Below are 23,354 nucleotides of genomic sequence, written 5' to 3' on the forward strand. Positions count from 1 at the left end.
TCCCCCTAGTGTCGGCTTTTCATGTCGCGTCATTACAAGTGGCCTGCACTAGGAGAAAGAATGACGCATAGGAGAGGTCTCTGAGCAGCATGGACTTTTAGGATCGGGTGAGACATGCCTGATAATCACACAGCGGGAGGCAATTGAATATGCTAATGCGGCGAATACACTGCGGGCCCGGGACTATCAGGTAATACATGGCTGCCACTAACTACAAAGAGGGTGCCTAATTGGATTATACTGATACCACTAATTACACTGCAGGGGGGGCGGTTATACATGGCTGCCACAACACAGTGCCTGAGATCAGATTATACATACTGCTGCTAATTACACTGCGGGTGGCGGGGACAAGCTGAGGACACGGAGACAAGCTGAGGTCACAGGGCGACAAGCTGAGGACACAGGGCGACAAGCTGAGGACAGAGGGCGACAAGCTGAGGACATGGTGGTAAGCAGAAGACACAACAGGACAAGCATAGCAAACAGGGCGACAAGCTGAGGACACAGGGGCGACAAGCTGAGGACACAGGGGCGACAAGCTGAGGACACAGGGGCGACAAGCTGAGGACACAGGGGCGACAAGCTGAGGACACAGGGGCGACAAGCTGAGGACACAGGGGGACAAGCTGAGGACACCGGCTGAGGACAAGCATAGCACACAGGGGGACAAGCAGAGGACACAGAAGGACAAGCATAGCACATGGGGAGGCAAGCTGAGGACACAGGGGTACAAACTGAGGAGGCTACAGGGGGACAGATGGGGACACAGGAAAACACAAGGGGGATAGGAAGAGGACACGGAGGAACAAGAGGTACAAGGGGGACACAAGTAGTACAAGAGGGCATTAATAATTGGGGTGAGAACATCCACAAGATGCCCCTGAACCATAGATGCACCAAGTTTAGAATATTTTTTTTCCCCTGGTTTTTGCCCTCTAAACCGGTGCGTCTTATGGTCCGCAGCGTCTTATAGTCCAAAAAATACGGGTAATTGTTTATTTCATTAGTGTATTTTCGCATCAGGTGTCCTTTAAAGTGGACCCAAATTAAAAATACAAGATTTCAGAAAAAAAATCTATTTTCTAAATTATAATAATAAATAGCAGCCTTTTTTCAGCTGCATGATGACAAATATAAAATATTTTACATTTATTGGAAGAACCCCTCCCTTCCTTTCATATTCCCGGGACAGAATCTGGCAAACTGGTGGAGTAGGCTGTGTCTGGCAAAGGAGGAATTGCTAATGGCTGCCACCTGTATAACCCTAGTTATGGAAAGAGAAGTGTGAAAAGCATGCACTGAAATGCTCATAGGCTTGAAGGAGTGTTTATTTATCTTTGTATGTGTCAGAGTGGTGCAACTAAATATTTTGAATTAAAAAAATGTTTGGTTCTGGTCCGCTTTAAAATGCTGTCTGTTGACTTGCCTCACTCTCTTGTTGGCTATAGGTGAAGCCATGGAACAGGGTCTGCGTGACTGTTGCCGCTCTATCCGAATTGGGAAAATTCTGATCCAGAGTGATGAAGAAACGCAACGTGCCAAAGTCTATTATGCAAAATTTCCACCAGATATTTACAGGAGGAAGGTTTTGTTAATGTACCCAATATTGAGTAAGTGCTCCCAACATTTTCTCTTTTTTTACTCAAAACATGTATGCCACAGTTTTCTACTTAAAGGGGAACTGAAGAGAGAGGTATATGGAGGCTGTCATGTTTATTTCCTTTTAGACAATACCAGTTGCCTGGCAGCCCTGCTGATCCTCTGCCTCTAATACTTTTAGCCATAGCCCCTAAACAAGCATGCAGCAGATCAGGTGTTTAAGTGGTTCAGACTTATAAGTCTGATCTGACAAGACTAGCTGCATGCTTGTTTCTGGTTTTAATCAGATACTATTGCAGAGAAATAGACCAGCAGGGCTGCCAGGCAACTGGTATTGATTAAAAGGAAATAAACATGACAGCCTCCATATACCTCTCTCTTCAGTTCCCCTTTAAGTGGATCAGAGGTGAACTTTTACTCATTGCATAATTGTGTTCCTTTCGTATTGTTTATAGGGCATTCCTGAAGCCAAATACTTTTTTGTTTTTGTTTTAATACTCTAATTCCCTATAAACTAAATAAACCACGCCCACAGGTTTTCAGAGAGCCTTGGCAGTAGCAAGGGCTCATGGGAGCTCAGTTTGGGGAGGAGGTGTTACTAGCCATTGATTCAAGGAGGGATTAGGTTTTTTTTTTTGCACAAGATACAGATAAGCCTGCCTCTGTGTAATGTTTACAAACAACATGGCTGCTGTCATTGTATCAGGCTAGGAACCCACTAGGAGAGCTTTTCTGAGCGCTTTGTGATTTGAAAAGCTCTAGCTAATGTAATGCTATGGGTGTGATCCCACTTGAGTGATGTGATTTTATAAAAATCCCCCATAGCATTGCATTACCAAGAGCTTTTTCAAATCACTCACGCTTACAAAGCGCTCCCAGTGGGTTTCTGGCCTCACAGGAAGAAATAATCATTTTCTATTAAAGCTGTTTGCAGCTAGATTTGCTGTGTAAACTATCTAAACTTTAGATAAGATATATAGACAAGTTACTTGTTCTAGTTAGTTTTTCATCTCAGATCCGCTTTAACCATAAACTTTGATGGATCAGAATTGCATCTAAGCAGATTGGTAATGGGCTTATTTGATGGATTAAACACACATACATGTCTTTATGGTCTAAATATCACATTTGTATAGTGTAACCATAAATGAATGGCCCCATTCTATTATTTTGAATCTCTGCTGTATCGGTCTATAGCTAGCTCCATATGTGATGTCAGTGGTCACAAATGCATTAATATATCTTTATAGATTGTAAGCTCTTAACCACCTGAGTGGTATGCCAGACATGTTGTCAGGCAAGAAACTTTTTCTGAAATAGTGTCAGGCATGCCTCTTAGGAGGCTTTTCAATGTTCAGCAGTCCCCCAGTATAAGTTTTTTTTGTTTGTTTTTTTGTTTTCCTAGCTGTATGGGCTATAGTAGAATGTAGGGCGCAAAAGGCTAGATAGAATACGTGGCCCCGATCCAGCCGCATTATATACCAAGCCTTGTTCCAGTAATGGCCGCAGCCTCCCCGCACAGCTCCGGTATGGGGTGGATCGGGACTGGCGTCGATGACGTCATGACGCTGCTCAGTCTCGATAATACCGGAGCTGTGCGGGGAGGCTGCAGCCATCGCTATAACAAGGCTTTGTATGTAAAGCGGCTGGATCGGGGGGTGGCGCGGCACATCTATTAACTAGCCTATTGCACCCTACAATGTACTTTAGCCCATACTACTAGAAAACTTAAACTGGGGGACTACTGTACCTAGCTAGCCTATACTGGGCGACACCTGTGCCTACCTAGCCTATACTGGGGGACACCTGTACCTGGCTACCTACCTATAATAATCTGTGGGGGATTCTAAAGACAGATGTGCACCCCGCGATGGGCGACACAGGTAATGTATAAATGCACACACGGGGGTACATTTATACACTGGGAGGGCAGCGGTGAGACAATGGATGCGGCAGGTTCCCGAACGATTTCATGTTTAAATTGATCGGGAATCGGCCTACGGAGTATGGGCAGCCGGCTAATCGAATCTGATTAGAGAGAGATTTGTCTCTTGGTCGAATCTACCCATCATTTCTAGGTGTATGGCCACCTTTACATTCGTATTCGTGCAGGTTGAGCAGCTGCAGCTTGGAAGTGTGAATGAGCAGAGATTTTGTGGAGAAATTTTGAAATGTAGTTTAGATTTCGTGTTTCAAGCTTTTATTGAACTAAAAATGTATACTATACCCTTGCTTGACAAATTTTGGTAAATTACAGGAAAAAAGTTATGAAAATTAATTGGCTCACTGTTTGCACAGAAATCCAGCAGAAACGAAATGTCAGGGAGGTTAAAGGGAACCTAAACTGAGAAGGATATGGATTTTTCCTTTTAAAATAATTCCACTTGCCTGACTCCTGTTAATCCTGTGTCTCTAATTTTAGCCACAGCCCTTCAACAAGCATGCAGATCAGGTGCTCTGACTGAAGTCGGACTGGATTAGCCGCATGCTTGTTTCAGGTGTGTGATTTAGCCACTACTGCAGCCAAAGAGATCAGGCCTGCCAAGCAACTGGTATTGTTTAAAAGGAAACATCCATATCCCTCTCAGTTATGGTTCCCTTTAAAGGGAAGGTTCAGGGACTATGGAAAAAAAAAATCCTTATCCACTTACCTGGAGCTTCCTCCAGCCCGTGGCAGGCAGGAGGTGCCCTCGGCGCCGCTCCGCAGGCTCCCGGTGGCTGACCTGGCCAGGCCGGTGACCAGATCGGGCCTCTTCTGCGCTCCATTGTGCGTTCCACGCTGGCGCGCTGACGTCATCGGACGTCCTCCGGGAGTGTAATTAAAATAACAAAACCGATACTTAAGGAGAGCGATAGCTCTGGGTCTTATAGAGCCTTCCCGTTCCTCCTACAGTTCCTGCAAATCCAGAGCTGGATCTCGCATCAGCAGCCTTTGGCCGATGGGTTGGAGACTGCTCACTTCCGCCACTGCGTGAGGCTTCGGCAATCTTCAGGAGCACTTGGGCCACTCCATACTGCACATGCATGAGTGCGCAAGAATGCGGGCTCGCGCAGTACAGAGTGGCCCGCTTCAGGAGCACTCGGGCTCTTGAAGATTGCCGAAGCCTCCCGCAGCGGTGAAAGTCAGCAGTCTCTGACACAGGAGATCCAGCACTGGAACGCAGGGATTGTAGGAGGAACAGGAAGGCTCTATTTTTTTTTTTTTACATTTTAATTACACTTCAGACTCACTTTGAAGCGAACCAAACGTTTTTTTTAATTCAAAATATTTAGTTGCACTATTCTGACACATACAAAGATAAATAAACACTCCTTCAAGCCTATGAGCATTTCAGTGCATGCTTTTCACCCTTCTCTTTTTATAACTAGGGCTATACAAGTGGCAGCCATTATTTCTGAGCTTAGTAAGAGGTTTTAGATCATGGGCGAGTTTATCAGCTACCCTCCCTCACAGGGGCGTCGTCTATGTGAAATCTCACACAATTTGAGATCACCTCCCCTGTGACATCATCAGTAGCAGCCTGCGTTTTTGTTTTTGTTTTTTATCTCCTTCACCAGTTTGCCGGAAAAGAAGGGAGGGGTTCCTACAATAAATGTAAAATATTTTATATTTGTCATCATGCAGCGGAAAAAAACTGCTATTTATCATTATAATTTAGAAAATAGATTTTATTTCTGAAATCTTGTATTTTTAATTTGGGTCCACTTTAACCACTCGTTGTTAAACCCCCTAGTGACCAGGCCATTTTTTCCTAATTGGGCCACTGCAGCTTTAAGGGCTCGCTGCAGGGCCGCACAACTCTGCACACAAGTGATTTCTCCCCCCCCACCACCATCCCCTTTTCTCCCCACCAACAGAGCTTGCTGTTGGTGGGGTTTGATCGCTCTGCAGATGCTTGTTATATATATAATTATTTTTTTTATATAAATTTCACTATTTATTTATTTCAGATCCCTCCCTCCACCAGCCAATCAGCGCCCTATTAGACGGCGATTTCGCCGTCCAACAGTCTCAGAGAGGCGATCGCGGCTGGGAGACTGAAGACGGAGCGCTGTCATTCATGCGGAGAAGCGCGCGCATCACTCTCCTGCAATCCCCGCCCGCAGCCATTCACGCCAATTGGCGTGGAGCGGTCGGCAGGGGGTTAAAGACATCTCAGCCCCTATATAGGAATGAACCTCCCCATAAGGGAGGTTTGTAATAAAGTGGGCCATTGGTGGTGATGACCAGCATTACTTCTGCAGGTACCCTCTGTTGTCACAGTGCATGCTGGGAGATGTAATCCATCCATGTGAGTACATCTCCTGGCCAGAAGTATTCACATCAAAGCCCTACATCTCCTGGCATGCATTGTGGTGGTTGGGGGCACGTGACCTTCAGGAAGATAGAGGATCCCATACAGATGAACTAGGGAGCAGTGAGGTATTGGAAGCACAATGGGTTTTCATAGATTTATAGGTTTATTTTTTTTTCTTTAGATTAACCGTTTTCCAGTTAATTATTCCCTGTCATGACTTGTGGTAACTGTTTTCTGCAGGCACTGGAAATACAGTCATTGAAGCTGTTAAGGTTCTGATTGAACATGGAGTTCAACCAAGTTGTATTATACTTCTCAGTCTGTTTTCAACCCCACATGGTAGGTCTCTTGTACATTTACTTCATTATGTGCAGTGTTAACCATTGTCTTTTACAGGTATTTTGATTGTAATTGTTCATGCACCTGCTGTCTGAAATATTTGCCCTAAAGCTCTAGCACAATTTGGAATTACATTTTTATATCTTTTTATAGTTTTTGTAAATTGGAGAAAGAGGTTAATACCTGTATTTAAAGAGAGCCAGAGGTGGGCTCATGAAATAAAAAAAAACTAGACTATCAGATCCAGGGGGCTGAGCGGATCAAGTAGCCTCGAAAACCGCTGCTCCTGTGGGCCGCAATTACCCACTTTCACTTTCGTGACCTCTGGGTCATGATGCTGGAAATCAGAATCATTTATTTCGCCAAGTACAACGTGAGTTGTACCCGGAATTGATTTTGGCACAACAGGGTCGGTGGTGGTACAGTACAGAAATTGAACAGGCAGCATACAGTAGGTACACAGTAGATACATATAGCGCATACATATCTACAGCGATACCTACAGTAGGTACAATGCATAAATACAGAGTAGAGAACCCAGAAAGAATGGACCCAAGAGAAGGACCAGGGGGTCATCCGCTGCAGTCTATGGCACTCAAAACGCTTCTGCAGCGATACTTTGAATCAGATGCCCCTGGTCTATCTTGGGGGAGAGAGAGAGAAAGATAAGAGAGGAGATGTAGAACAATGAGTGAGTCCCCTGGGGTTGTGGCGTGACCAGTCTAGTTAGTTCCCCGACTTGTCTGGCTTCCAACTGCGATGAGACCACGGCCGCTGGTCTGGTGTTGTCTTTGTCCCTGTGTACAGTTGCTAAGGGCTGGCAACTTTATGTGCAGTGGAGGGATGATGGAAGCTGGAGTGAGCTGCCTCCACAGAGCCAGATGATAAAAAGGCAGAGGGGACAGCTGGTGGGTGGATAAGCATGGCTGCCATGTCGGATGGATGGGCAGGCAGCTGTAGCTGTGGCCCTGGCTGAGATGTGCAGGGGCCAGGTTAGAGAGAGGCTGGGGACAATCTGATGATGGAGGAGCATGGCTGCGTTTATGGATGGGCAGGCAGCTATGGCCCTGGCTGAAATGCATGTAACCAGCCAGAGAGCGGCCCCTGCGTTCAAGGACAGCTGATGGGGAGACATACCTCCCCTGGTGCATCAGCAGACCAGCCGCATCAGCAGTGAGCGGGGCGTCAGCCTCCCAATGCTCTCTGGCTCCCCAGCTGCAGCAGCGTGCGGTCCTCTGGGCTCCCGGGGAACAGCGGCATCACTCTGATCTTCCCAGCAGCAGCGGTGTCATGTGTATGGGCAGCGAGATCACGCGGGAGAGATGGTCAGCAGGGACTCCTCAAGAGCATCTGGGCCCGACATCACATCTTCCAGCAGCGCAATGTCCCCTGGCAGCAGCGGAGAATAAGGCAGTGGTGGAGGCGAAGGCTCAGACTGGCTGGTGCCGGCAGAAAGGATGGCAGACCCGTGTGGATCTTCAGCGGAAAGAGAGATTGATTCTCTCACCAGGGGGCGCTGCCAGGGAGAGAGAGCTGCCCAAAGGCAGCTCTGGAGACCCTGCAGGAATGCCCCTGGCAGGCGTTTTGAACAGGGAGTCCGTCTCCCAAATGTTTACCTCTGAGATGGTGACAAATATTGTCACTAATCTCATGGTGGCTATAGCGTGGTGGTGGGACACAGAGGCATGTCATGAGGCAGAGAACATGCCTCTGTGTCCCATCTGCCCCTCAAAAAAACACCTCGGTTCTTTTGAAGTAAATGAACAAAATTGCTGCCAGTCTTTTTGGGTATGTATCTACCAGCTATGCACATCTAGAGACTGACATCCTTGCCCATTATTCTTTGCAAAACAGCTCCAGCTCAGTCAGATTAGATGGACAGCATTTGTGAGCAGCAGTTTTCAGATCTTGCCACAGATTCTCGATTGGATTTAGATCTGGACGTTGACTGGGCCATTCTAACACATGGATATGTTTTGTTGTAAACCATTCCATTGTTGCCCTGGCTTTATGTTTAGGGTCGTTGTCCTGCTGGATGGTGAGCCTCCGCCCCAATCTCAAGTCTTTTGCAGACTCCAAGAGGTTTTCTTCCAAGATTGCCCTGTATTTGGCTCCATCCATCTTCCCATCAACTCTGGCCAGCTTCCCTGTCCCTGCTGAAGATAAGCACCCCAGAGCATGATGCTGCCACCACATCTGACAGTGGGGATGGTGTTCAGAGTGATGTACAGTGTTGGTTTTCCGCCACACATAGCGTTTTGCATTTGGGCCAAAAAGTTCCATTTTGGTCTTTGGTCTCATGCTTCCACGTTTGCTGCTCCTCAACCCCCCACCATGGGCCTCTTGACTGCATTTCTGATCAGTGCTCTCCTTGTTCGGCCTGTGAGTTTAGGTGGACGGCCTTGTCTTGGTAGGTTTACAAGTTGTGCCATTCTCCTTCCATTTCTCAATGATCGCTTGAACAGTGCTCTGTGGGATGTTCAAGGCTTTTTGTAGCCTAAGCTTGCTTTAAATTTCTCAATAACTTTATCCCTGACCTGTCTGGTGTGTTCTTTGGACTTCATGGTGTTGTTGCTCACAATATTCTCTTAGGGCTCGTTTCCACTGTTGCGGTGCGGAATCGCCTGGATTCCACCGCGGACGAAATTGCATGCGGATGCGTTTCTGCATGCGGTTTTCCCCGCGATTTCGCATGGCTAAGAAGCAGGCGAATTTAACCATGTCACTGCCTGTGTAAATTGCCATAACATTACATGTTTGGAATTCTGTATGATTTTTATTCCACTTCTCACGTGTACACCACTTTGTATTGGTCTATCACGTGGAATTCCAATAAAATTGATTCATGTTTGTGGCAGTAATATGACAAAATGTGGAAAACTTCAAGGGGGACGAATACTTTTGCAAATCACTGTAATTTTTTTTTTTGTAAAATAAGTTTTTATTAAAAAATGTCGGAGTATCAATTCACAAAGAAATAGACAGCAAGTGAAAAGACAACCTTCATACATCGTAATTTACAGTAAGCTGGGTCGAGGCGTGTATCATGACAACAAATCTGGCCAGAAGTCAGCTCCAGAGATTGACAACATAAAAAAAAATCAGCCAAAGACCTCACTGGGTGTGACTCCTAGGCTTAGCTGATCTGCTGGGATGGACCAAGTCTTCCTATTCCCCCACTAGTGGCACATATTCAGCTAATTTAGCATTGTACCATATTTATTTTTAAATTATTTTAGCAGCATTTGTCACTTTGTAAAATCTTACCACACACTTGATTTACATTGTCAAATGTATCAGAGATGGTGGCATCTTTATTGCTGACAAGGTAAATCACTGTGGAACAGTGATTCGTAACAACGGGTAGTACGAGTGCCTGTACTGAGCGGGCGGAGGGGAAGGAAAGTGGTACACACTGAGCAAGTGCCTGAACTGCCAGGAGAACTGAGGGAGGCAGTGTGAATGTGTGTAGAGATTGATGAGGAGGAGCACACTTATCCTGATCGGGTGGTAAATGTCTCCATACTTTGCTTGTGGCCACACATTCGGACTATAAGAGGCACTGACCTTCCCCCCCCCCCCCCCCTCCCCCTGTTTTGGAAGAGAAAAAGTGCGTCTTATAGTCCGAAAAATACGATACTGTAAGGCAAGTATCTAAATTTTATATGTTTTGACACTTCGGTATTGCTTTAACTGAAACTTTATCATCCTTCTCTGTTTACCTCATGAATTCTGCCACTCAAACACTCTCCTGTAGTGGTTGGTAGAGGAGGATAGATGGCTGCTGTGACTGCTGCTGTTTCCTTAAGAGAAATGTAATTGGGGACATTTTAGGACTGGTTTGTGTAATTTACTTTAAAGGGAACCCAAGGTGTGAGCGGGATATGGAGGTTGCCATATTTTCTTTTAAACAATGCACATTGCCTGGCTGCCCTGCTTATCCTTTCTCTCTAATTGCATTTTCAGGAGTGTGATTCAGACACTACTGACCAGAAAGATCAGCAGGACTGCCAGGGAACCGATATTGTTTAAAAAGAAATAAAGGGGGGGCGTGGCTTGACGCTGCTACGAGATGGCTGCCTAATTCAGAGCTCCTGCTGATCTCCCGTCTGAAGCGACTGTTCCTGCATTCCCCATCACCTTTTTTATGGCTACGAAGAGCTCCCGACGTCAGCCACACACTACCACCGAGCTGAGAAACTCTAAACACCGAGTTGGGAAAACAGTACCGGAGTTATTCCAGTCCCAGCAGCTACGCGCGCAGTTACCCAAGATGGCGCCGACAAAGGAGACGCAGCACGCCCAGGCCTTGCCGTCTGACTCCGCGTTACTTACACAAAAGGTCAGTGACACCAGGCAACTTGCTCCCACACTTGCGGACATGCACGCTATGGCCGAAGATATCAAAAGCTCATTTCACTCGGCAATAGCAACGGTCAGGAGCGATGTGGCGGCCTTAGGTACCAGATTACACTCTCTGGAAACTGCAGATGCAAAACGTACCTCACAAATCCAGAACCTGCGCCGCGCTGCCTCGGTTCATAATGGCTGGCTGACTGACCACACACGGCAGCTAGAAGATTTAGACAACCGCGGGCGCAGAAATAACATCAGGCTTAAGGGCCTCCCGGAATCCGTAGCCTCCGAACGCCTGCCGCATGCCCTATCGGCCATATTCAATGATTTACTGGAGCGGTCCGCTGATACACCAATCATCTTTGAAAGAGCCCATAGAGCCCTAAACCAAAAGGCTCCGACACTGACCTCCCGAGAGATGTTATATGCTGTTTGAACTCTTTCCCCCTTAAGGAGGAGATAATGAAAGCGGCCAGAACACAAGACGCAATCCTCTTTAACGAGGCACCGATCCAACTTTATCAAGACCTTTCAGCTATAACTCTAGCAAAACGAAGGGCCCTAAAGCCATTGCTAAAATTGCTAAAAGATAAAGGCCTTTCATACAGATGGCGCTTTCCGTTTGCTCTGACTGTGCAGCTAGGCGGAAAGATTTTTTCCCTACGCAATGCTAAAGGCCTGGGAGACTTCTGCACGGATTTGGACATCTCACCTCCAGCTCTCCCCGACTGGGATGGAAATCCCTCGGCTAGTAACTACAACTTCTCTAGGCCACCGAAAACAAGGAAACAGATGGATAACAACGGAGATGGTGATCGTACCCTGCCCATCCCAGACCCATCCGGGGGAGACAAGCCTTCTGCATCCTGGGACACCCATACTTCCTCTGATGAGGACTAACTCCATGATTCCATCATACGGTTTCTTACTGGGCTGACTGGGCCTGCTGGTTCGTATGTCTTAAAAGTTTGTTTTCCTGATGTTGATTTTACGCTTCGGACAGCTACATCCGAATATTTCAGAAGTCCAGTTATGATTTTGATCCTGATATAACCCTCCACCGCCCTGAAAATGACTTCGGCTCGGAGGTGGATCCTTTTGCTATCCCCTAAGATAACATGGGCTGCCTTAGCCAATGTGACTGTTATACTAGCCTTATGTTCCTTGGTTACGCAGGCTAAGTGGCCTGCTTTTAAGGGTCTGTAATTGGTCTCGAATGGTCAAACTTTAGCCAATCCTTTCCTGGAGACCATTAGAACGCACCTGGTTTGAAATGTTAAGTTTTGATTTTCCAGTTCGATGCTTCTGTTTGTGGGGGAGGAGGTGGGGGAACACTTTATTATTAAGGTTCAGGTACCTCGGTGTTGGGAATTTATTATAAACTTGTACCAGTAATCTGCTCAGGAAAGATTGCTAACACCTTACTGACACGCCATTCTGGGTGCCCTGCTCTCTGACCATATTTTTGTTCGGCGAGTCGGGGTACCGAAAGTGACTCAATAATGCAGGCCTTGATCATACTAGAGTACAACACCTTCGCAAAACAGTTTCTGTATTATTGCATAGCCTTTAAGAACCATTCTGAGGTAATTACTGATAAGCACCAGATGGTCCCTCCCCTATCAAGTAACTTCACTAGCCATCCTATATTTGTGTGACATAAACTGAGGATAAATCTGTTTATGGCCAATCCTCAACCCTGATAATCACTAGCACCCTCAAGCACATATTTAACATTCCTCTGATGCCTCGTATCATATTAGCTAAGAGAGGCGCTCTTTCCTCTGATCCCGCACCCTCCCACCTCCCCTCTTGCATGAGGGACACGTTTGAGAGTCCCTTCAGGCCCACACATGACTCAACTGCTCTTCCACTCAACTAAAATCTTACTGGGGGATATCCCCATACACCAAATGACGGGGGCAAACCAGGAGATTAGTTTCTGTAACAGTTTACAGTTAGTAATTAATAATTCTTTCTATTGTGCTGTTGTTGTTTTTTTTACCATTCTTGTTTGCACGTCATCCATATTCCCCACACAGTATATTTTTATATACTGATTGAGTAGCCCACATTATAGGTGGGTGCGTCCCCCCAAGACGTACCCACGTGGGCCCTATTCTCTCTACATCCTGATGAACACATCTCAGTGTGTGTCCCACCTCCTGTGTCGAGTTATCCTTCTTTTCTCGTTCCGACATTTCTTCCTTTTCCTCTCTTTCTATCTCTTCTTCTTCGCTACTCCCCAGTCTCACCTCCACTATACTAAAAGATCAAATTGCCCTCAGCCTTCAACACCATCTGTCTGTCCATCCACAATGCATCACTCCCATCAGGTTCCGCTCCGCTGGAACTTTGTGTCATGGAATGTCAATGGTTTAAACACCCCTGAAAAAAGAACGGTAGTCTTTGATTCCCTACGGAAGGAAAAGATCCACATAGCTTTCCTCCAAGAAACTCACCTAAGAACCCTACACATTCCATCTAAATTTGACAAAAAATTCGCCTGGGTATACCATTCCACTTCCCCAACATCCAAAACTAAGGGTGTTTCAATCTTTATCCACGTGGATGTTCCCTTTGAACTGGAGGATGTGGAGAGAGACGAGGAGGGCCGATTTTTATTTGTCAAAGGAAAAATTGCTGCCAAGCAGATTACACTGGCAGCGATATACGCACCAAACAACAAGCAGCCTTCCTTTGTCTCCTCCATAGTCTCCAAGCTGCTGGGCTTCTACCAAGGTACGCTAATTCTGGGAGGGGATCTCAATATTCCATTACACCCTCTGATAGACTGCTCTAATGGCTCCTCGGCCCTCTCCTACAGAGCACTTAAACACATAAAAAAAAGCCTGCAACAGTTGACACTAATGGACCCGTGGAGAATAGCACACCTGGTCGAGAGGGACTACACCTTCTTCTCACCTATTCACAACAAATATTCTCGAATCGACTATTTTTTTGTATCCCAGCGAGACCTCCCATTGATAAGTAACACTTCCATAGGTCATAGGAACATCTCAGACCATGCTCCTATTTTTTTATCCTTGGAGTTCCCCGAGACCACCGTGAAAAGCTGGTCCTGGAAACTTAACCCCAACTTATTAACAGATCAAAACAGAATTCAAGAGATATCTAACTCTCTCTCCTCCTACTTTGAGCACAACATTACTCCCGAAGTCTCGGACCTGACGGTGTGGGAAGCCCACAAGACAGTGATTAGAGGCTCATTCATTAGAATGGGAGCTAAGCTCAAGAGGGAAAGAGAGGAAGGCATTTCAAACCTGACAGCTGAAATCTTAAAACTAGAGACACTCCACAAACAAACATTAGCCAACCAAACTCTTGAAGCTTTAAATTTAGCCAGGACAAAACTCAACCACTTACTTTACGTTGATGCTAAAAGGAAAATCTTGTCAGGCAAAAAAATATTTTATGAGCTAGGCAATAAAAGTGGCAAATACCTGGCTAGAGCTCTTAGAAAACAGATGACTCATTCACATATCCAATCCCTGACAGACTCTAAGCAACGCAACCTAATGAGATCAGACGAAATCGCAGAGGAATTTCGGAGATATTATCAAAAATTGTACAACATCCCCAATCCTAGCACTCCTTCAATTAGGAAGGACCAGATTACTAACTTCCTCCACAAATACGCTAAACCCTTCACCCTTTCTCAATCTGACAAAGAGGAGCTTGAGGCCCCTCTATCAACCGATGAATTCCTGGTAGCGGTAGACTCACTGAAACCTGGCAAGGCACCTGGCCCTGACGGCTTCACCTCCCAATATTATAGAACTTTCAAATCAATGTTGGCCCCCGCCTTTGTTGCCGCATTTAACAATATCCTACCATCAACCACCCCGTCACCTCAACTTTTGGAGGCGCACATAGCTGTCATTCCCAAACCGGGGAAGGATGCCAGACTCTGTTCAAACTATAGGCCAATCTCGTTACTTAATGTTGACGTGAAGCTGTTGGCCAAAATGTTGGCAAACAGGCTCCTACCCTTTATACCCAATCACATAGGCCTAGACCAGGCGGGCTTTATCCCCGGTAGGGAAGCCAAGGACAACGTGATGAGAACAGTTGGGGTGATAGCTCACGCTAGGAGACACGGTATTAGAGCATTCATACTATCCACAGATGCGGAGAAGGCTTTTGACAGGGTGGCATGGGATTACATGCGTGCCACCCTGTCGAGCCTAGGCCTCGGCCTATCAATGAGAAGATGGATTGAGCTTTTATACTCAAACCCATCGGCTCGGGTCAAAGCAAACGGCCTCCTCTCTGATCCTCTTGCCATCTGCAACGGGACAAGGCAGGGTTGCTCTCTCTCACCTCTAATTTATATACTTACTCTTGAGCCCTTCCTTAATGCCATAAGAGAGGATAGATCTATCAAAGGAGTTCAGATTAAGTCTACCTATCACGTAGTCTCCGCATTCGCAGACGACCTACTTTTCTACCTCCAGGACCCCTTGACTTCCATACCCAACCTGATAGCAAGATTCAAAGAATTCGGATCTATTTCTAATCTTAAAATTAATTTCAACAAATCAAATGCACTCAATATTTCCCTTGTGGAATCCCTGGTTGATCATTGTAAGCTGATGTTCCCTTTCATATGGACAAAAGACTCTCTTAAATACCTAGGTATTAATATACCCCAACACTTGAAAGAACTATTCCCGTTAAATTTCTTGACTATAAGTAGAGACTTAAAAGCAGACCTAAACACCTGGGGCCGTCAACCAAGTCTGTCTTGGTTTGGCCGAATGGCTTCAGTAAAGATGAATCTCTTGCCCCGTTTTCTTTATGTTAGTCAATGCCTCCCTATTACTCTTCCATCAGCTTTTATCCGTGATTTACAGCAACACATCAACAAATTCATCTGGGGCCAGAAAACCCCTAGAATTAGGAAGCAAATCTTAATTCTCCCGAAGGATGAGGGTGGAATGGCCCTTCCAGACCTACACAAATACCATCTAGCCTCCCAATTGAGTCGTGTGATTGAGTGGGCTAATAGAGAAAACCCCAAGGCGTGGGTACAGGTAGAACAGAACTCAGTAGGACAAGATCCAGGCACACTGGGTTGGGTGGAGAGGTCAGAAAAAGATATGCTGGCCTGGGGAAACCCCCTGGTCTCTGCCTCAGTGAAGGCTATGCGAAGGGGTTTGACTGCGCTTGGTCTGGCATCCTTCCCCGGAAGACTAACACCTCTAGTTGGGAATCCTGCTTTCCCCCCAGCGGCAGACATCCCATTTCTACAATCCTGGCCGTCTGGAGACATCCCAAGAGTATACGAGTTTATTTCCCAGGGAGCAGTCAAAACTTTTTCAGAAATCGCGACCCTCCGAGATGATGTTTCCCTATCACACTGGCAATTTTTCCAGATTAGACATTACCTGCATTCCCTGAGACACAAATTTAATTGGCTCAAGGCCCCCACAGTTTTCGAAAACCTCATCTTATCTACTTCTAAACCTAACCATTTGATCTCGCTCCTGTACCAAATGCTCCTTGGAGTTAGGGATCTAACGAAGCTAAAATACCAAACTCAATGGGAGACTGATCTTGGGAGGGAATTGGATGATGACTCATGGGGAAATATATTCACAATAAACCACAAGGGCTCCTTATGTGCAAACATCCAAGAGATGGGATATAAACTCATTACCAGATGGTACAGAACTCTGTCAACCTTACACAAAATTTTTCCCTCACTATCCGACCTCTGCTGGAGATGTAATAAACAGGTAGGCACATTACTGCATATATTTTGGTCATGTCCCTTAATTGCTCCCTTCTGGAAACAGACACACCGTCTGATGGAAAAGGTTACATCAGACAAACTTGACTTCACACCTGAGACCCTGCTTTTTCACGTTAATACAGAACCTATTAGGATATACAAGAAATCACTAACAATACACATGATCAATGCTGCTAGAGCCTTGATTCCTGCCAATTGGAAATCAGTGTCGCCACCTTCAATTAAAGCATGGATCAAACGAGTGGACTTTATAGAAACCTTGGAGAGAGCTATCCTCCTCTCTGAAGACAAAAATGACCAATACTCTATAACTTGGTCGACTTGGTCCGATTTCCAATGCTCCCAGGAATACAAGACTATCATGCTGTCTTGAGTATCATCCCAGACAGAACTGAAAACTGAGTACTCTTTATCCTCTACCCCCTCTCTCTTCTTTCTTTTTCTCTTCTTCTTTCTTTTTTTTTCTTCTCCCTTTTTTCTTCTCTCTTTTCTCTTTTCTCCTTCCTTCTTTCCCCTTCCTTCTTCTATCTTATTCTTCAGCTCTTGTATAAGCCACTTATACCTTCCTCGACACAGGAGGTTTCGGACTAATATCGCTTTTGTTTTCAACCTGCCCCATGTTTTCACTTCTTATACTACAAAGTGATAGCTTTAAATTAAACTCTGAGTTATTACGGCTACAGTTGATGCCTGGCATGTAATGGAAGTACTGTAGAATGTTATTGTTTTCAAACTGCACCTGATGTATGTTTTGCTGAATTATTTCAAAAGTTTGTATTGTACTGACATTTCTCTTGCTCAATAAAATTTAATTGAGAAAAAAAAAAAAAAAGAAAAAGAAATAAAGATGGTAGCCATCATATGCCTCTCACTTTGGGTTCCTTTTAAAAAGTACCTAAAGCCAAATAGACCGAACCTGTCCTGGCATCTGCTTTTTAGGCAGGTGATTGCTTTGCCTCCCTCTCAGAATGGGCCCTGGCAATTTTTTTTATCAAACTGGCTATGCCCACCTGCATGGCTGTGGCCCACTTGGCAGCCGCGGCCTATTTGGTGGCTGCCAAGCAGGGGTTGGGCTGCAGCCTTGAAGACATCAGGACAGTTTGTATTTATCCCTGCGACTTCCAATCCAATTTCATTCAGACTGAGCCTATCATTACAGGCTCTCTCTATTTTAACCTCAAATATTCATTCAAGTCTCAGTCTGCCCTAATCCAGCCAATAAATATTATTTTAGTTTTTCATTTAGTGGATTGGAGAAATGCCAGTACTTATCCGTTAGCCGGGCGCATCCGGCAGGTGGTGCTAATTGCTATTCCCCCTCCAGGCCGCCATGGATAGTAGGGGAAGATGTAACTCTGGTAGAGTTTTTTCGCCACCTAGAGGATGCACCTGGCTAACGGATAAGTATCGAAATGCCACCAAGAACAAAACCCTGTTTGGAGCATAAGCAGCAGTTTATTTATTTTACAAGATCTACATCAAATAAGAAATTAGTGTCACAACACTGGTCAATCTGGCAGAAATTTAAAAACTAAAATACTGGCTGGACAGAATTAGAGATCACACCAAACAACTTTCATCATGTCCTTTTTTAACAATTTATTTCGACCTTTCAAATCTTATTATGATGAGGCCAATGCCTCATGCATAGGGTAATTAAATGCCTGTTTCTCAACTCCTAACGGAACATTCAGCTATTCAGCCTCTTTGACATTTCATGTTTGCTCCTTTCACTCCAACTATCCTGATGTAAGTCAGCTGAAGGAGGAGGGAGCAGGTGGCAGCAGCTTTGATCATGGGTCAGGCAACAGAAATGTAAACAGTTGATCAGTCACTCAATTCATCTCTAAACAGAGTAAAGAGGCAGGGCATTTCGTTTTAAACAACCTTTTAACCCTCTGACAATAGGACTAGTTGGATTGGCTGTCAATCACAGGTTCAAGCTTGCTGAGATTAGTCTCTTCAAACGATTGACAACCATTGACTACAAAGTTTTGTAGAGAACTCAGTTTACAGCAGTTATGAATACAAATACATATTTTTAACATTGTCTAGGATACTAATAAACTCACAAAGTCATGTATTTTCTGTAAAGTTAAATGTTGGTCCTTCTCCAACAGGTGCCACATCCATCATTCAGGAATTTCCTGACATAACCATCTTAACCACTGAAGTTCATCCTGTGGCTCCTACACACTTTGGACAGAAATACTTTGGGACAGATTGACCATACTCCTGCCTTACAGAGGGGCCTGTGAATACTCAGTTTTGCCTCCGCATCATGCTGTTTCCTTTACAACGTACTTTCTACCAACTGCTTGTGTGAGGCACTGAATTATGCAAATGTGTTTTTTTTTTTTACTGTATTTCTAGCCTTTTAGCAGAATATTCACTGCCTGGCTGCCCGCAGCAAAATCTGAATGGTTATTCCTTGAATTCATTGCTTATACATGCCTCCCAGTGTTTAGTGGCACATTCCATTCAGAAGCAGCTTGTACTGGTGGCCACGGTGTTTCAGGGCATCAAATTTTATTTATTTATTTGTATGGCTGGTACAACAGCACAATAATAAATGGTGATCATTTTATCAAAAAAAAAAAAAAATTCTTAGTTTTTTTAAATCCTATGTGTAAAGTTATTCTTGGTTCTAGGATGGTATTCATGCAGATTTAAAGCCACAATTTAGAAATGATTATTAACCATGCATTTTGTATTAAATAACAATGAGTGTTTTTGATTATTATGATATGGCAATGTATTATCATGTATGTCTATGAACGTGACTTCATGTACGGTATTTTATTCTCTGGCACCTTTACTTTATTTTCACTTTTCTTCATGTTTGCTATATGCTTTTTTTAAAGCTTTAATATTTTGGGTACTTATCTGTTAGCCGGGCGCATCCGGCAGGTGGCGCTAATTACTATTCCCCCTCAAGGCCGACATGGATAGTAGGGAATGATGTAACTCTGGTGGAGTTTTGTCGCCACCTGCCGGATGCGCCCGGCTAACGGATAAGTACCATATTTTGCATTCATTTTAATTTCAGATAAATGAGTTGCTGGATTCTTATATTACTCGAGAATGCTCTTATTCTTGTTGGCATTCAAGGAATTGCCAGGTGTCTGGTAGCTCCTAATTAAGATATCCAATGTCAGTTCCTTATGTTAAACAGTTTGGCACCCCCTAACTAAGATGGGTTACCTGATTTCAATACATTTAAAGAGATTCAAAAGCTTAAATATAACTTATCATGAAATAACCGCACTCAATAAAATATATAGATTTGGGATAAAATTAATATCTAATTCTTACCACATGTTACTGCAATCAATCAATCAATTCTTTCATAAGCCACGCCCCCTGTCAATTTTGCCCCTGGCGATTTTTCTTCTTTTGCCTGGCCAACGTGCACAGCATTGTGGGATTGCTGACATCACTGGCAATCCCACCTATAGAGCCCGACCCGCGAATGGCTCAATTTGCAAAATCTCGAGAGATGATGCATGGTAAACTCCTGCATCATCTCACGAGCGAGAGACTAGGTACACAGGCTGAAGCAACTTAATTACACAGGGAAAAGGCAGAGAGAGGCTGGTGGCTGCACAGCGGGGTAAAGGGGCCCATACACTCAGCCGATTTTCTGGCCGACCGATCGATCGATCGCAAATCGGTTGGCCGATCGATGGCCGATTTCGATCGATTTCGATGGATTTCCATCGAACTGACTGGATGGAAAATTTTGGTCGATCTGATGAGATTGCTTATCAGTTTGCATTGGCCTTAATGGAAATCTGATGGCAAAAAAATGCCATCAGATCGAATTTCAATAGATTTCAAACTGAAATCTATTGGAATTCTATCCTGGTTAAAAATGTTCTAAAAACGCATCAGATAGATCATCAGATGCATTTCTTATCTATCTGCTGCCAATCTGACGAGTGTATGGGCACCTTAAAGGGAACCTTAACCGGCGGGGAAAAATAAATTCACTTACCTGGGGGCTTTCCCAAGCCTTCTGCAGCCGTCCTGTGCCCGCGCCGGTCCTTCGGTGCCCTCCGGTCTCCCTCCGCCGCTAAGTTTCGTTTTCGGCCGACCGCCAGTCGTCCTCCGGCAAAGCGTCCTCTTCTTCCGCATTCCTCGTCGTAAAGAGCCGTAAAGCGCGTCCACATGACGCGTTTGGCGTCATGCGGACACGCTTTACGGCTCTTTACGACGGGGAATGCGGAAGAAGAGGACGCTTTGCCGGAGGACGACTGGCGGTCGGCCGAAAACGAAACTTAGCGGCGGAGGGAGACCGAAGGACCGGCGCGGGCACAGGACGGCTGCAGGAGGCTTGGGAAAGCCCCCAGGTAAGTGAATTTATTTTTCCCCGCCGGTTAAGGTTCCCTTTAAGAGATGATTTAGAGACGGCTGCAGGAGGTTATCTACGATGTCATCAGTCCTTCCTATTTGCAGGGGATTTCCCAGACATAGTTACACAAAGGGGAGGGCAGAAGACTGGTGGGAAGGACAAATGCTGGAGGGGAGGCACAAAGCTGAGGGTGTACTGTCCCTGGCTTCAGCATGAGAAGCAAGATGGCGGTGCTACAGCAGATCTAAATGTTAGTTTATTTCTATCCATTGCAATATACCAGATGTAAACTTTTTATGTTTATCTAACTGTACACAGTGCATAGATTGCATATATGTATTGCTGTTCAAACTTTTTTTGGCTGTAGGTAGTCTTTAACAAATACCTGAAGTGAGAGCGATAGACTGCCATATTTATTTCCTTTTAAACAATACAAGTTACCTGGTGGTCCTGCTGATCTTTGTGGCATCAGTAGTGTCTGAATCACACACCTGAAAGCATGCGGTTAATCCATTCAGAAACATCTGATCCGCATGCTTGTTCGTGGTCTCTGGGCCAAAAGATTAACCTCCTTAGCGGTATGGACGAGCTCAGCTCGTCCATTACCGCCGGAGGGCGCCGCTCAGGCCCTGCTGGGCCGATTTAGTTACTTTTTTTTTTTTTAAATCACGCAGCTAGCACTTTTCTACCTGCGTGGGGGATTCGATCGCCGCTGCTCGCCGCCGATCCGCCGTAAAAGGAGCCCCCCCGCATACCCCGTGCGCAGCCTGGCCAATCAGTGCAAGGCAGCGCTGCGGGGTGGATCGGGACTCCAGATGATGTCACGACATCAATGATGTCATCACGATCGTCGCCATGACGACGGGGGAAGCCCTAAAGTAAATCCCGTTCAGAACGGGATTTCCGGACGGGCTAATTGGCTGGCAGTGATCTAAGGGTAGGGAGGGGCGCCGCAGGGAGGGGGGAATCATGTAGCTAGCGCCAGGCTAGTAGCTTTAAAAAAATTTAAATAAAAAAAAATATAATATATATATATATATATATATATAGTGCTGCGCTGCCACCCTGGCGATGTTGATAAAACGCCAGTGTGGTTAAAGGCAGAGTATCAGCAGGACAGCCAGGCAACTGGTACAGTTTAAAAGTTTATAAATATGGCAGCCTCTCTATTCAGGTGTCTTTTTAAATTATAAGAACCTGCTGATACTGTGTTATTCCTATGGGATACCCTTACTTAAAGGGCCATTATCACAAAAAAATGTAAAATTAAAACCATATATGAGAACACTGTCTATAAGTCGTACATTTCTCCTAATGCACTATAAATTACTTTTCTCCTATGTTCCTGTCACTTATAGTGGGTAGTGAAAATCTGACAGATCTAACATGTTTTGGACTATTCCAGCTCCTCATGGGTGACTCTCATAGGTTTTCTTTTCCAAAGCACTTACTAGAGGGTACTTGCTCTGTCCAACTGCAAAAATAGTGTTCAAATGATTAGGGGGGCTGTCTTGCATCTGTGTATACAGTTGTGTTCAAAATGATTCAACCCCCACTGAAATTGAGTGTTAATTTCAGTCATCTTGTTTACAATTAAATTACAGAGGCACTTGTAAGTCAGGCAAATATAACATAACATTTATAATGAAATAACCACAAATGTCTTTTCTGTGCTCACATCATTATCCGTTTTATTCAACCCCCAAGTGACAATCATTCTTAGTACAACATCCTTTTCCAGTTACCGTCTATACTCGCATAGAAGCTGAATTTTTGAGTACAAAAAATGTGCTGCAAAGTCCCCCCCTCGGCTTCTATGCGAGTCACCAATCTGAGTCCAGGCTCCCCTGTTTTTACCCCTCCCTCCGAGTGGCCGTTTATGTCCAGGCTCACCTGTTTTATGCCCCCGAGAGACCAGCCTGCGTTCCGTGCCTGCAGAATTAGTTTTCGCACTCTTCTGAAAATGAGCAGTCTTGCAAGTCCCTCTTTGCCTGCATGTGGGTGGCCAGGGCATCGGATCAGGAGCGTAGAGGAGAGGGCTCCCCCAATGAAATCAGCACATGCTCCTTCGCGTCATCGCTCCACTGTGCCATCACGAATGCCCCTGGCCACTTGTTCAGGATCGCAGCGGTGATGTCAGCGCCGGGGTTTCCTATTCAGCCTGTGTGACGCTCCCACTGTCATTTTGATGACGCCCTCAAGTAGCGTCTTGGGACACAGCCTGAGCGTCACACAGGCTGAATATGAAACCCCAGCGCTAATGTCACCGCTGCAATCCTGAGCAAGTGGCAGCGGACATGGACCCATTGGCTGGGACACAGACACCTCCTTTAAGCAGCGGTAAATTTCCTGGCAGCATACTTTATGCAGAGAGCAATCATCCCCGTCCCTGTTGGGTAAGCCTCACTTACCTGCTCCGCTTCACTCTGCAATTATGGGGGATGGGGTGGAGGGCATCTACTGCACCTGGCTGCCTAATACGGGGGATACAGGGGGCACATCTGACTAAGGAGGGGGGGATGCCTAATATTGTGGGCACGTATGGCTATGGTGGGTATTTCTAATATAGAGGTCACATCTGGCTATGGGTTTTGTTTTGTTTTTAGTATAGGTGGTAAATCTGGCG

General features: G+C 45.3%; 1 protein-coding gene across 1 annotated transcript in view; it reads left to right on the forward strand.

Moving 5' to 3' along the window:
• The window catches only part of UPRT (uracil phosphoribosyltransferase homolog), a 55,770-nt gene extending 36,698 nt beyond the window's left edge, over nucleotides 1–19,072 (forward strand). The window contains exons 5-7 of the mRNA XM_068247588.1: nucleotides 1,452–1,613; nucleotides 6,141–6,239; nucleotides 18,495–19,072. Coding sequence (XP_068103689.1) covers nucleotides 1,452–1,613; nucleotides 6,141–6,239; nucleotides 18,495–18,601 — 368 coding nt within the window. The 3' untranslated portion in view covers nucleotides 18,602–19,072. The remainder of the gene's footprint in view (nucleotides 1–1,451; nucleotides 1,614–6,140; nucleotides 6,240–18,494) is intronic.
• Nucleotides 19,073–23,354: the final 4,282 nt, after the last annotated feature.

This window comes from Hyperolius riggenbachi, chromosome 8 (assembly GCF_040937935.1).
Source record: "Hyperolius riggenbachi isolate aHypRig1 chromosome 8, aHypRig1.pri, whole genome shotgun sequence".
Taxonomy (NCBI): Eukaryota; Metazoa; Chordata; class Amphibia; order Anura; family Hyperoliidae; genus Hyperolius; species Hyperolius riggenbachi.